At 36.9% G+C, this 13,837-nt stretch overlaps 2 protein-coding genes across 8 annotated transcripts in view; one reads left to right on the top strand and one right to left on the bottom strand.

The window, feature by feature from the left end:
- The window catches only part of ART3 (ADP-ribosyltransferase 3 (inactive)), a 151,168-nt gene that overhangs the window by 93,885 nt on the left and 43,446 nt on the right, over positions 1–13,837 (bottom strand). The gene's annotated exons all lie outside the window — the stretch shown is intronic.
- On the top strand, positions 2,178–4,162 carry CXCL11 (C-X-C motif chemokine ligand 11). The gene is made up of 4 exons (XM_025921976.2): positions 2,178–2,310; positions 2,884–3,010; positions 3,126–3,198; positions 3,430–4,162. Exons 1-4 carry the CDS (start codon positions 2,250–2,252, stop codon positions 3,469–3,471), a joined length of 303 nt encoding a protein of 100 aa, XP_025777761.1. The 5' UTR covers positions 2,178–2,249; the 3' UTR covers positions 3,472–4,162.

Genomic DNA, 13,837 nt, shown 5'->3' on the forward strand with positions numbered 1-13,837 from the left:
AACCAATTTGACAATAAATTTCATATATAAAAAAAAATAAATAAAAAATTAAAAAAAAACCGTAAATTTTGGGAGATCTAAATTATACCTCAATAAAAATTAGACTGTGAAAATAATAAAGATTAAATTTAAAAACTTTTCGTTTTTAAAAGAATTTTGTATGTGGAATATATGTAAATAAGTATGTGATTTCAGGATAAAATGTAAATGATAATTCTCAAAAAGAAGCTCAATAATAAAAAATAATCACCTGAAAACACTAAACTATCTACATATCCCAGATTATGTAACAAAATTAGGCTATATTCTCATCTTACAAAAGGAGGAACTACAAGCTACTATTTACAGTTGATGTAAATATAAAAGGTAACAAAAATTTTAAAGATTACTAGCAAAATGTAAAACAATGTATTCTTTTCAAGTCACGTAAGAAAAATTTTAAAGAAAAGAAATTTAAATGAGAAAGCAATCTGTGAATGCAAACCGCTGCCGTGCCTATGGAAAAAATAAGAGATTCCTCAAAATTTTTAAATAGAACTACCATACGATCCAATAATCACACTACTGGGTATTTAACCGAAGAATACAAAAACACTAATTCAAAAGGATATATGCAACCTTATTTATAATAGTCACAGAAACAGCCCTAGTGTCCATCCAGAGATGAATGGAGAAAGGTGATACACACACACACACACACACACACACACACACACACACACACACACACACGAAATATTACTCAGCCATAAAAAAGAATGAAATCTTAATCTTGCCATTTGCAACAACATGGATAGATCTAAAAAGTGTAATACTAAGTGAAATAAGTCACTCAGAGAAGACAAATACCATATGATCTCACTTTTATATGGAATTTATGAAAAACAATGAAAAAAAAGACACAAACCAAAAAACCGACCCTTAACTATAGAGAACAAGCTGACAGTTACCAGAGAGGAGGTGAGTGGGGGGAATGAGTGAAACAGGAGAAGAAGCTTAAGAATTCATCTATCATGAGGAACACTGAGTAAAAGTAAGTAACTTTTTAATCACTATATTGTACACCAGAAACTAATAGAACACTATTAACTACTGTAATTTAGAAAAAGGAAAACAAAAAATAGCAGGAAAGCATTTTTAAAAGTTTACAGACAACTAGTTATCCACTAAATAATTAAATTCACCCATTAAAAGTCCTTTAGGTATGACATTTTAAAGTATCTGCATATGATCCATTTATTCTTTTTTTAGTATTTATTTTTGAGAGATAGAGAGAGACACACAGAGTGAGCAGGGGAGGGGTAGAGAGGGAAGACACAGAATAGGAAGCAGGCTCCAGGCTCTGAGCTGTCAGCACAGAGCGCAACACAGGGCTCGAACTCACAAGCCGTGAGATCATGACCTGAGCCAAAGCTGGACGCTTAACTGACTGAGCCACCCAGGCACCCCAGCATATATGACCCATTTAAAACAAAAAGCTCTAGAAAGCTTAAGTGGAAAAGGTAAAGATACATAGGAAAAGATGGTCATTTTTTTTTTAATCCACAAGTCCCACAACTTTATACAGTAAATAACAGTGCTAAAATATATATAAAGTAAAAACTGTTAAATGTGCAAAAAGAAATGGATATAAATTCAGAAGTACAGGGACACTTGTTTAAATGTGCAATTACAGTCAGGATAAATATAAATAAGGTTAAATAAATGTCATTTGATGTCAAATAAGGTACCCCTTACAGGTGAGAATCTGGACCTAAAAGCAAAAGTGAAGTGATAAAAAAAAAATGTTCTTTTATACAGTTACGTGAAGAAAGGAGGATGAATAGACTGAAAATAGGAAGACAATCTTCCTGAATGGCAATCAGAATTCATTGTTCGTTGTTAGTTCCATAATGAAATACATTTCTAGGAAATGCTACTTTGAGAAGGCTAGTTCCCATCTGGGTGCCCCTATTCTATATTTATATAGCTCTTTACTCTTTAAAAAGTGCTTTCACATTCCTATTACTTGCAGCACTGTAACATATAGGAAAGGACAGTGATATTTAGAAAATAACAAAACAGAAACTCATGGAAGGAAAAAGCACCATGACTCAAGGAGGGGAATTCCTGTTGCCCTAAGAGGAATGCACGTGTATAAAAATGCCCTACATATGGTGATAAAGAACTGCCTTTCATGTTCAGCATTTCTATTCCCTCCAAGAAGAGTATTAATGCTGAAGCAGCAGCAACAGCAGTGAAAGACAAACATGAGTGTGAAGGGCATGGTTATAGTCTTGGCTGTGATATTCTGTGCTACAATTGTTCAAGGTATATGGTACTTTTTATTTCTTAACCTATAAATTTCTTTTCTAGTTATTCAAATGTCTTTTCTTCCATCTTTTCCTAAAAGATTCAATTTTTATTTAACCTCATACATTAGAAGTTACTACTGCTTTGACAGAAAATGTTTGAAGTATGTAAGGCACTAGAGATGATTATTGAAACTAGAAATGATATACTTCATGGAATTTTTGATTTGGCTACAATATCTGCCAAGAGCCTTAAGCAATAATCTTAAATGTCTGTTAAGATTTATATGAGGTAATGTTATTAGCTTACTGGAAAAATTCTTGAGCCTAAAAGCAAGAGGCAAATAAGCTTAACCTGCAATAAACCTTCATGTTTCCCTTTATTCTTGAATGGTTTGTTCACAAATTTAAAGAGAAAAATCAACACCTGACTTTAGCTCCTTTCCCAGTGACAGGAGTGTCAAGTGCTATTTGACAAATTGCTATCTTTATCCTTAATGAAAACCCTGCTTATGTTTTTCACCAGGATTATAAACTACAGCGATCTGCTGCAATCAGATGTATTAGTAACCAATGCTATGATCTGTTCTAGGTTTCCCCATGTTCAAAGGGGGGCGCTGTCTTTGCATAGGCCCTGGAGTAAAAGCAGTGAAAGTGGCAGATATTGAGAAAGCCACCATAATTTACCCAAGTAACAACTGTAACAAAATAGAAGTGATGTAAGTAATGAACTCGCTAAAGATGACAGTGGTAGAAGCTTTTTTGTTTTGTGTTTTTGTTTTACTTATGTTTTTCCATCCAAAATTTAAGACTGTTTTGGATCTTCCTTAACAGTATCACCTTGAAAGCACATAAAGGACAAAGATGCCTAAATCCCAAATCGAAGCAAGCAAACATTATAATCAAGGTAGGGTACCAGATTACTTCCATTTTATAACTGGTTTTATCCACGACAGATCTTTTGAAAAAACAGACAGCTGCAAATAGGATTCTGCTATGATTTTATGTGAAGCATTTTGATAAGAGGTCTTTGGTTATAACTAGTTTTCCTCTCCTGCCATATATTTTACATGTCACCTCAATCACTTGGAAACAAGAATAGCACAATGTTTTTAAAACTCTCATTTTCTCATTTCAGAAAATTAAAAGAATGAATTTTTTAAAATATCAAGATGTATGAAGTCCTGGGAAAGAAAATTTGAAAACCTAGAACAAGTTTAACTGTGACAACTGAAGTGATAAGAATTCCACAAGAGGAAAGTGATTTTCTCCTGCCTGTTGCAATGTACATTCATGCATTTCTGTGTCAATGAACCTCAGAGTTCTGATGGTTATAATTATTCTGGGACAATGAAAACATTTCTGTCTCTAGAAGTTATGTCTCTGTACTTGATCTATCTGCCATATTACAACCTTTAGTTACAATGGAGACATAACATTACTGGACTCAAGAAGACCTTATAAGTCAAAAGCATACATGTGTGTAATAAACATTCCCCAAATAGTTTTAATACAAATCCATTTTTTACCCTAAAATAATACAGCACATATATATCTAGGGAAAAAGTTCTTATATATATTTCCATTTTATAAAAGGCTATAATTTATGAAATGTACTATGAAAAACATAAGCTAAGGAAAACTGGTATGAGTGCAAATATTTCATAACTGAATTAGTAGCTTTGGTCTTAATTTGATTTTTTTCAGCAACTTTTCATTGAGATGTTTTAATGCAATAAAGCTGTGTGTGTCTATTGTGTATTTTATCTATTCTTGTAAACTGTAGCAATATTTTGGACACATTTTAAATATACAACACTTTTGTCTACCAAAAAAATGTTGAAAAATAAATATATGCAAATGTCTGGCAATCACCTTTACTTTTTGGGATTCTTTTCTTTTTTAATTTAAATTCCAATTAATTAACATACAGTGTAGTATTAGTTTCAGGTGTAGAATTCTGTGATTCATACAACACCCGGTGCTCATCACAAGTGCCCTCCTTACTCCCCATCACCTATTTAGCCTCCCCCCACCACCTCCCCTCTGGTAACCATCAGTTTGTTTTCTAGAGTTAAGAGTCTGTTTCTCATTTTGCCTTTTTTTTTCCTCCCAGGTTCATTTGTTTTCTTAAGTTCCACATAAGAGTGAAATCATATGGTATTGGTCTTTCTCTTATGTCGCTTAGCATAATACTCTCTAGCTCCATCCATTGCAAATGGCAAGATTTCATTCCTCTGGAGAAATAATTCCATTTCTTCTTTATTCATCAGTCGATGGATTTGGGCTCTTTCCATAATGTGGCATTTCACAAAGTACAATATTCATTCATGATAAAAATCCTCAACAAAGTAGGGTTAGGGGGAACATAACTCAACATACTAAAGGCCATATACAAAAGACTCACAGATAGTATCATCCTCAATGGGGAAAGAATGAGAGCTTTTTCTCTATGGCCAGGAACAAGGCAGGGATGTCCTCTCTCACCACTGTTATTTAACACAGTACTAGAAATTCTAGCCACAGCAATCAGACAACAACAAGAAAAGGCATCCAAATCAGCAAGGAGGGCAGTCAAACTTTCACTATCTGCAGATGACACGATACCCTACATAGAAAATGAAAGACTCTACCAAAAAACTGCTAGAACTGATACACAAATTCAGTAAAGTCACAGGATACAAAATCAATGTACAGAAATCTGTTGCATTCTTTTTATTTTTTTAAAAAAAATTTTTTTTTTCAACGTTTATTTATTTTTGGGACAGAGAGAGACAGAGCATGAACGGGGGAGGGGCAGAGAGAGAGGGAGACACAGAATCGGAAACAGGCTCCAGGCTCTGAGCCATCAGCCCAGAGCCTGACGCGGGGCTCGAACTCACGGACCGCGAGATCGTGACCTGGCTGAAGTCGGACGCTTAACCGACTGCGCCACCCAGGCGCCCCATTTTTTATTTTTTAAAATTTACATCCAAATTAGTTAGCATATAGTGCAACAATGATTTCAGGAGTAGATTCCTTAGTGCCCCTTACCCATTTAGCCCATCCCCCCCTCCCACAACCCCTCCAGTAACCCTCTGTTTGTTTTCCATATTTATGAGTCTTTTATGTTTTGTCCCCCTCCCTGTTTTTATATTATTTTTGTTTCCCTTCTCTTATGTTCATCTGTTTTGTCTTTTAAAGTCCACATATGAGTGAAGTCATATGATTTTTGTCCTTCTCTAATTTCACTTAGCATAATACCCTCCAGTTCCATCCACCTAGTTGCAAATGGCAAGATTTCATTCTTTTTGACTGCCAAGTAATACTCCCATTGTATATATATGTATATACACCACATCTTCTTTATCCATTCATCATCCATCGATGGACATTTGGGCTCTTTCCATACTTTGGCTATTGTTGATAGTGCTGCTATAAACATGAGGGTGCATGTGTCCCTTCGAAACAGCACACCTGTATCCCTTGGATAAATACCTAGTAGTGCAATTGCTGGGTTGTAGGGTAGTTCTATTTTTAGTTTTTTGAGGAACCTCCATACTGTCGTTGCATTTCTATACACCAATAATGAAGCAGCAGAAAAAGAAAACAAGGAATCAATCCCATTTACAATTGTGCCAAAATACATAAGATATCTAGGAATAAACCTAACAAAAGAGATAAAAGATCTGTAATCTGGGATTCTTTTTCTTAGAAAAACACCTAACCTACTTTTTTAGTCATGCTTACACCATAAAATTTTGGGATACCTACACAGTTTTACTTTGAAAAGAATCCAAATCAGTTTTTTTCTACCAAAATCCCACAACCCTTCTTAAAACAGAAACAATATTATGTTTTCCAAAAATTAAAATGCCTTTAAAATTTTTAACTTGTATTTCAAGAAATATACAGTCACCTGGCATCACACAGAATTGTTAAGAACTATATTATAATGGGTAGTTGTGAAAAACAACTGTCTCCTTTTTTTAAAGGGGTCTTCCTAGGTTCAAACCCCTGGGGTCTGGGTTGGAGGCCCAAGAGAAAACCAAACGAAGATCCTTCCAGTAACCAAAGCAAGGTCTTAGCCAGACCACTCTGATCCCAGACTCTGAACTCCAGCTACCACCACAAAGATACTATCAATAGAAAAGTATTTAAAGTGACAGTAGTAGTAGTGTAAATCAGAATAATGGCTTCCTAAGACATATTTCTGTAGCATGACTATGGATAGTCCCTCCTGCAACCTAGTTCCCTTTAGATTTTTGTCTATTTTCCAAGCCTGATTCTTCAGTCTTTCTGTAGATTCTTCAACTAACAATTAAATTTGTTTTCTCCTGAAGCTAAACAGTGTTGGTTTCTCTGCATGTAACTAAAAATCTCAGCTGATACAGCACTTTATATAGACACCTATACATTTGAAAAATGAAAATATTTGTTACAGAATTATCATAATCAGGTATTTGTTAATTTAAAAACAAAGATTTTAATGTATCATTTGTGTATCTTTCCCATTGATATCGAAGAGCCAACCATAAAGAAGATCAGAGAATGGACAGAAAAGTAAATAGCAGAGCAGGGTGCCTGACACCAAACAAGCCCTCTAAATGACTGGCTTTTTTACTGGTGCCCACAAGCAATAATGAGAAGTCAGCTGTTATCCAAGATATTTGTATATAAGTCTCTATAATCTATATCACATATTTACACTATTATATATAATATATACACAGTATAAAGACATAATGTATAATATAGATATACAGCATATAGATTTAAACATAGATCATAAACTTATATAAATTTCCATACTGAAATGAGACCTCTGTATCAATTCCCTGGATAGTTTTAAGACTTGGATCTAGGGGTGCCTGGGTGGCTTAGTCGGTTAAGTGTCCAACTTCAGCTCGGGTCATGATCTCTCGGGTCATGATCTCACAGTTTGTGAGTTCAAGCCCCACATCGGGTTCTGAGCCCACTTTAGATCTTCTGTCCCCCTCTATCTCTGCGCCTCCCAACTGGTTCTCTTTCTCAAAACGAATAAACTTAAAGAAAGAAAAAGGAAGCATAATGCATTGACCTTCTACCTATCCACTTTGGTATTACTTCCAACACTTAATAAATTTTTTTTTGAGTATTCTATGCAGACAATCTTCTCTGCAAAATTTTATTTCTTCCTCCCCCCCCCCCCAATTCTTATGAATTCCTCTTTTTTGTTTCATTTTTCAGGCTAGGACCTACAGCACAATAAAAAAGAAGTGAAAAATGGGCATCTCTGTCTTGTTTTGTAAATTCCCAGTGTTCTTTATAATAAGTAAGACAAGTTAGCTAAATAAGCCCTTTCCTAAGTGTATCTGCTGCATGATTCCAACCCCCAGTTCTAACAGGAGAGTCCCACCTTTAGCTGCAGACTAACAGAAACATCTGACAACATAAATAACTTCATCATCCAGAAAGGAAATACTATTTGTTGCACATGGGAGAAAAGCTGAAATCTGGTCAGAGAGCGGCTACATTTGTGAAACGCTGGCTGGTGAAAAACTCATTTAGATTTGTTAAAATACCCTTCTAATCTGCTGTCATCTTTAGAACAGCCTGAAAAGTGGATGGGTTAGGTGTTACAAGGAGTACCTGAGAATAAGAAAATTGTAATGCATACAGATGTAACATTTGTCTAAGATAACAGAGCAAGTGAGAGGCAGATTTATATATTATATATCTAAATGTCTAGCCCATCTCATCATCCCATCAAGTGTGAAGAAAGCAAAACACCATATGGTCTAAAATGCATCTAAACAGAAGTTATTCTCAGCCTTCCCAATCATGGTGATTTTAAGGATCTACCCACCCACTTTGCACTTTGCTCATGCTGGCTATGAATGATGAAACATATAAATAATTTAAAAGTGTGTAACCAGTATTACCATACATCAGCTAAGAGAATCTTATGGGAGTTCAATCAAAACTATGAAAGGGAAAGCTATGCCCTCCTCTCCCACACTGTCCAAGGAATATTATACATCAAGTGAGGGAATTCCCAAGTCTACAGAAATCACTGAACTCCTGCTCACTTTTTAGGAAATTTCTTCTAAGCACACTGGTTTCTCGGAAAGCATTTTTTTCTTGGTCTACAACAAATAGGTCAGAGTGCTCTGTTTCTTTTGGCCTGATGCCATAATTAGAGGATTAAAGATCAATCAGCAGCATCTGAAACTGAAACTAAAGACAGAATATTTCCTTAACTCTTGTTTTCTTTAAAAACCGGACTCAGATCAATGAATACAAAGAAAGAGAACATATCCAAAGCTTTGAAAAAACTGGAATATGAATTTAAGGAAAATTGTAATTTAGATTTTTATTCAAATGATTCATGTAGTCTTGGCTGTGGATGTAACAAGAAGAGTTGGCTTGCTATTGTCCCTAAAAGGTTGATTTTTTTTTTCCCCTAATTTTTCTTCATATTGATAACACAAAGTGTCTCTCCCCTGAGGCAAATCCCCATTCAAAACAAGAATAGAAGGATCCTTTGTTTTGATTCTATGCTCACCAGACAACACTCTGATTGCTAATTCAACTTTCTAGATACCGTGATACTGGAAAAGAGTGACATGGATACCAGACTGAATATTCCCAGTCACTGGGAGATCCTAATAATAAATAAATAAATAAATAAATAAATAAATAAACAAACAAACAAACAAACAAACAAACAGTCTTAGTCTCCTGTAGATTTGGTCAACTGAACTAATTATTTGACAAAATTAATTCTTTACTCTGGATGATTAGAAAAAAAAATGGGAGTTTCTGGACTGTAAAACTGAGAACTAGGTCCTACAGAATCCTGAAAAGGTGTTACCAGTCCCATGAGATTCTACCAACCAGCCTGACTGGTTGGCTGGCTTCCTGCCATTTGTTGTGACATTTCTCTAATTGCATATGCTGCTTTCCCTTCCTGGCCATCTTTCTAAATAAATATAATATTCATGTGAACACTCCTGATCATAAGGAGTACATTCTTCAATGAACCTCCATATTATTTATTGTCTGAATCACTCAATTGGTACTGATCATAGTTTCTTTTATTGATACTGTTTCATAATTTTTGCTCTTTGCAATTAGAATTCAACCATTAACAATAGACACTGGATCGATATATCCCCTGGGATTAGCTTGATTACTAACATAAAGTACACAAACAATGAGAACAAGCACAACTCTCCTCATTATTCCTCCAACACCATCCATGGCCGTATATGTAATGTACGCGGAAGAGTTTGCATTCCTTCATTTACTTAAGAAGCTTTTTAGGAGTATCACCCTTTGTATATTTACCCCATAGTCCTTGGAATGAAGACTCTGGACTATAGCTAGCTGAGAATATTTGTATTGATTCTACCTACTTGAATCCATACTAACTTCTGGGGAAATTACAGTCTTAAATTAAACTTCGTTCTTCAATCTAGAAAAATCAATAATACCCATGTCCTAATGTAGAAATGTGAGTCAATGGAAATTCTTTTTCAAGACATACAATTCTTATTTATGTTGTTTCTTAAAGTCTGTATATATTCATCCATCTATCCATCTTCTTATCCAGTGTTTACTGAATACCTTCCATATGCCAGGTGATATTCTAAATGGCTAGGGATGCAGTTGTGAATAAGACTGATAAGGTACCTGCTCTTTTGGGCCTTACATTTTATTGTGGAGAAATAGACACTAAACTAATAAAAAACAAACTAACCAAATATCAGATAAAGAGAAATACCAGGCAGAGAATTAAAGTAAGATCATGGCTGCTTTAGATCGTATACTAAGAAAAGGCACTAAAGGGGTATCTGGGTGGCTCAGTCAGTTAAGCTTCCAACTTCAGCTCAGATCATGATCTCATGGTTAGTGGATTCAAGCCCCCATCAGGCTCTGTACTGACGGCTCAGAGCCTGGAGCCTGCTTTGGATTCTGTGTCTCCCTCTCTCTCTGCCCCCTCCCCTGTTCATGCTCTGCGTGTCTGCCTCTCAAAAATAAATAAATATTTTTTAAAAATTTAAAAAAGAAAAGGCACTAAACTCCAGATGTCAAGAAGGAAATCACCCATGCATAAACAGGAAAAAGCATTCCAGATAAAGAAAACAGCTAATCACTGTGACTGGAGTATAGCAGCTGAGAGAAAACAATATGAGATGAAGACGGATGAATAGGTAAGGGACAGATCACAGAGAACTCCGTTAAAAAAGTCAGTTACAAAATTCGGTTTAATTCTAAACATAACTAGAAGTTGCCGGAGGGTCATAAGAAGAGGAGTGCCATGTGACTTATGTTTTAAAAATATCCCTCTTGGGGTGCCTGGGTGGCTTAGGCATCTGACTCTTGATTTCAGCTCAGGTCTTGATCTCAGGGTATGAGAAAAAAAATCACTCTGCTCTGTTACAGGAATGAAGAAGAATGAAAGCATACATCTAGAAAAATATTTCTACAAAAATGTTTGTGGTAGCTTTATATATAAGAACTAAAATCTGGAAAGAGATGAGGTGTCCACTGACAAGAGAATTGATAAACCAACTGGTGTATTTGTTCAATGGAATACTATGCCGCAGTAAAGACATACAAAATACTGACTCATGCAACTATGTAGATGAATCTAAAAAATATGCTGAGAGGGTTTGAGGAGGAGTTAAGATGGCAGAGCAGTAGGGGGACCCTATGCTTGCCTCAACTTTTGAACACAGCTAGATAAATATCCAATAATTCCCAACACCCAAGAAATTGATAAGAATGTTGTGAGAATAAACTGAAGAACTAGAGGGAGAAAAGAAGTCACATCGTGGAAGGTAGGAGGTATGGAGATGTGATTCTGGGGATAAAAGAATTGCAGCTACCATGGAGGGGAAGGAACCTTGATCTCTCTGAGAGAGGAGAGAGAAAGAGAAACAGAAAGCAGCACAAGGGATTGCATAAGAGAAACATTTCCCAAAAACTGTTGACTGGGAAAACTAGAGAGCCTGATTATCCCAAGTTTTAACAAGCAGTGAAGCTCAAAGTCTGAAGTTTTAAAAGTCTGCACCACCACTAGGTAGAGCCTGGCAGGCACAGCAGTGCTCCTGTGGGGAAGGAGGGCAAAGGCCCAGAGCAGACAACGTGATCTGAGGATCCCCTAAGTCACACTGTGAGAGACAGTTTCTCTTCCTGGAGTGCACCTGGGAGAAGTGGCATGGCCTTTCAGGAGACAAAAGAGCTGATGGGCACCAATGTGCGAATTAGCATAGGAACAGAGATACCTGCTGAAAACTTGGTGCCAGCTCTTTGCTGTGCTTTACCATCAACCCCAACACCTGTGCAAAAGCTGCTACAGCTTTTCTGGACTAACCAGCACCAGCTGCAGAGTGGTAAGACACTCCCCCCCGAGGATCAGTGCCTGTTCCAACCTGGCCAGGTCCCCAAAATTTGGAGTTCTGAAACCCAGGTGCATGCCTAAGAAAAAAACATGGGACTAGTGTGCCTCCTAACATGCAGATAGCTTGGACACTGGGTGAAGGCAGGGATCTGATGGAAGCTGGGGACACAAAAGGGGAAATTGTTCACTCTTCTATGAAGGGCTTCCTGAACAGCGGTGGGTACAAACTCCCATCTCTGGGGAGGAGAGTGGGCTAATGCCGTTCCCTTCCCAACTCCCCACCCTCCCCACTCCCACCCACTAGCACTGACATACCTCAGTGAGCAACACAGCATCCCCAAGTGGAGGCTGGAGGCACTTACACCAAGCCCCATCTCCCTGCACCCTGTGCATGCATCTTTATTAGGGCAAGTTGGCCTGAGAACCAGCTCAGTAAACCCCTCCACCAGAAGACCAGCATAAACCCCTTGCACACACAAAGGCTACTGATCATAGAGTGCCGCAAAGCTTCAGCTCTAGGGGAAATAGGATCTAGCCTCTTTTAACAAGCAAACCAAAACACACCTAATTAAAACTTGCCACACAGTGGACAAGGTCCAAACACTCCCTGTGCAGGCAAGGAGAAACTCTGCAGTGAACTGACCTGAGGGAAAGAACAGCCAAAACACAACAAAAGAGTGCACACTTTGAAATAATTCCGAAACACAAGGCCCTAGACAGTATAGATCTTTTTCTTAATATGGCCGTTACTCTCAGGAGAATGAAATATACTAGGCTTTCCTAATACACAAAAAAACAGTGATACAGACAAAATGCCAAAATGGATGAATTCACCCCAAAAGAAAGACGAGGAAGAGCTCTAAGTCAGGGATCTAACCAAAATAGGTAAGTAATATTCCTGAACCAGAATTTAAAACAACAATCAAGGATACTAGATAGACTTGAGAAAGGCATAAAAGACACTAGAGAATCCCTTACTTCAGACATAAAAGAACTAAAAACTAGTCAGGCCAAATAAAAAATGCTATAACAAAGATGCAAAAATGACTAGATATAATGACAATGAAGATAGAGAAAGTAGAAGAATAAATTAGTAACAGAACAGATAAAATTATATAAAATATGAACCTGAAAAGAAGAGGAAAGGGCAATTATTGGATCACAAATGCAAACTTAAGGAACTCAGCGACTCCATAAAGTATAATAATATTTGTATCATAAAAGTCTTAAAAGGAGCAAGAGGAGAAGAAGAGCAGAAGGTTTATTTGAGCAAACTAGCTAAAAAACTCCCTATCTGGAGAAGGAAACAGATATCAAATTCCAGGAGGCACAGAGAACTCCCATTAAATTCAACAAAACCCAGCCAATGCCAAGACACACCATAGTAAAAATTTTTAAATATAGAGATAAGAATCCTTAAACAACAAGGGAAAAGAAATCCCTAAACTACAAGGGAAGAAAAATAAGGTTCACAGCATCTCTCTCCACAGAAACCTGGCAGGCCATAACAGAGTGGTATGATATATTCAACCTGTTGAAGGGGAAAAATATGCAGCCATGAATGCTTTATCCAGCAAAGGTGTCATTCAGAATAAAAGGAGAGATAAAGAGTTTCACTGGCAGCCAAACAAAAAGGAGACCACTAACCCAGCCCTGCAAGAAATATTAAAGGGGACATGTTGAGTGGGAAAGACCAAAAGCAACAAAGACTAGGGGGTGGGGGGAAACAGAAAAAAATCTCTGGAAACAGCAACTTTAGAAATAACACAATGGCACTAAATTCTTATCTAGCCATAATTACTCTGAATGTAAATGGACTAACTGCTCCAAACCAAAGAAAAAGGGTATCAGAATGGATAAGGAAACAAGACCTAACTATAAGCTGCTTACAGAAGACTCATTTAAAATTTTTTTTTTAATTTTTATTTTTGAGAGAGAGACCAAGTGCAAGCAGGGGAGGGGCAGAGAGAGAGAGGAAGACACAGAACCCAAAGCAGGCTCCAGGCTCTGAGCTGTCAGCACAAAGCCCAACACGGGTCTTGAACCCATGAACCCCAATATCATGACCTGAGCCAAAGTTGGACACTTAATTGACTGAGCCACAAGGCTCCCCAGAAGCCTCAATTTAGCCCTACAGAACCTGCAGATCTAAAATGAGGGAATGGAGAATCATCTA

Source organism: Puma concolor, chromosome B1 (assembly GCF_028749965.1).
Source record: "Puma concolor isolate L17-30 chromosome B1, mPumCon1.1.hap2, whole genome shotgun sequence".
In the NCBI taxonomy this organism is placed as follows: Eukaryota; Metazoa; Chordata; class Mammalia; order Carnivora; family Felidae; genus Puma; species Puma concolor.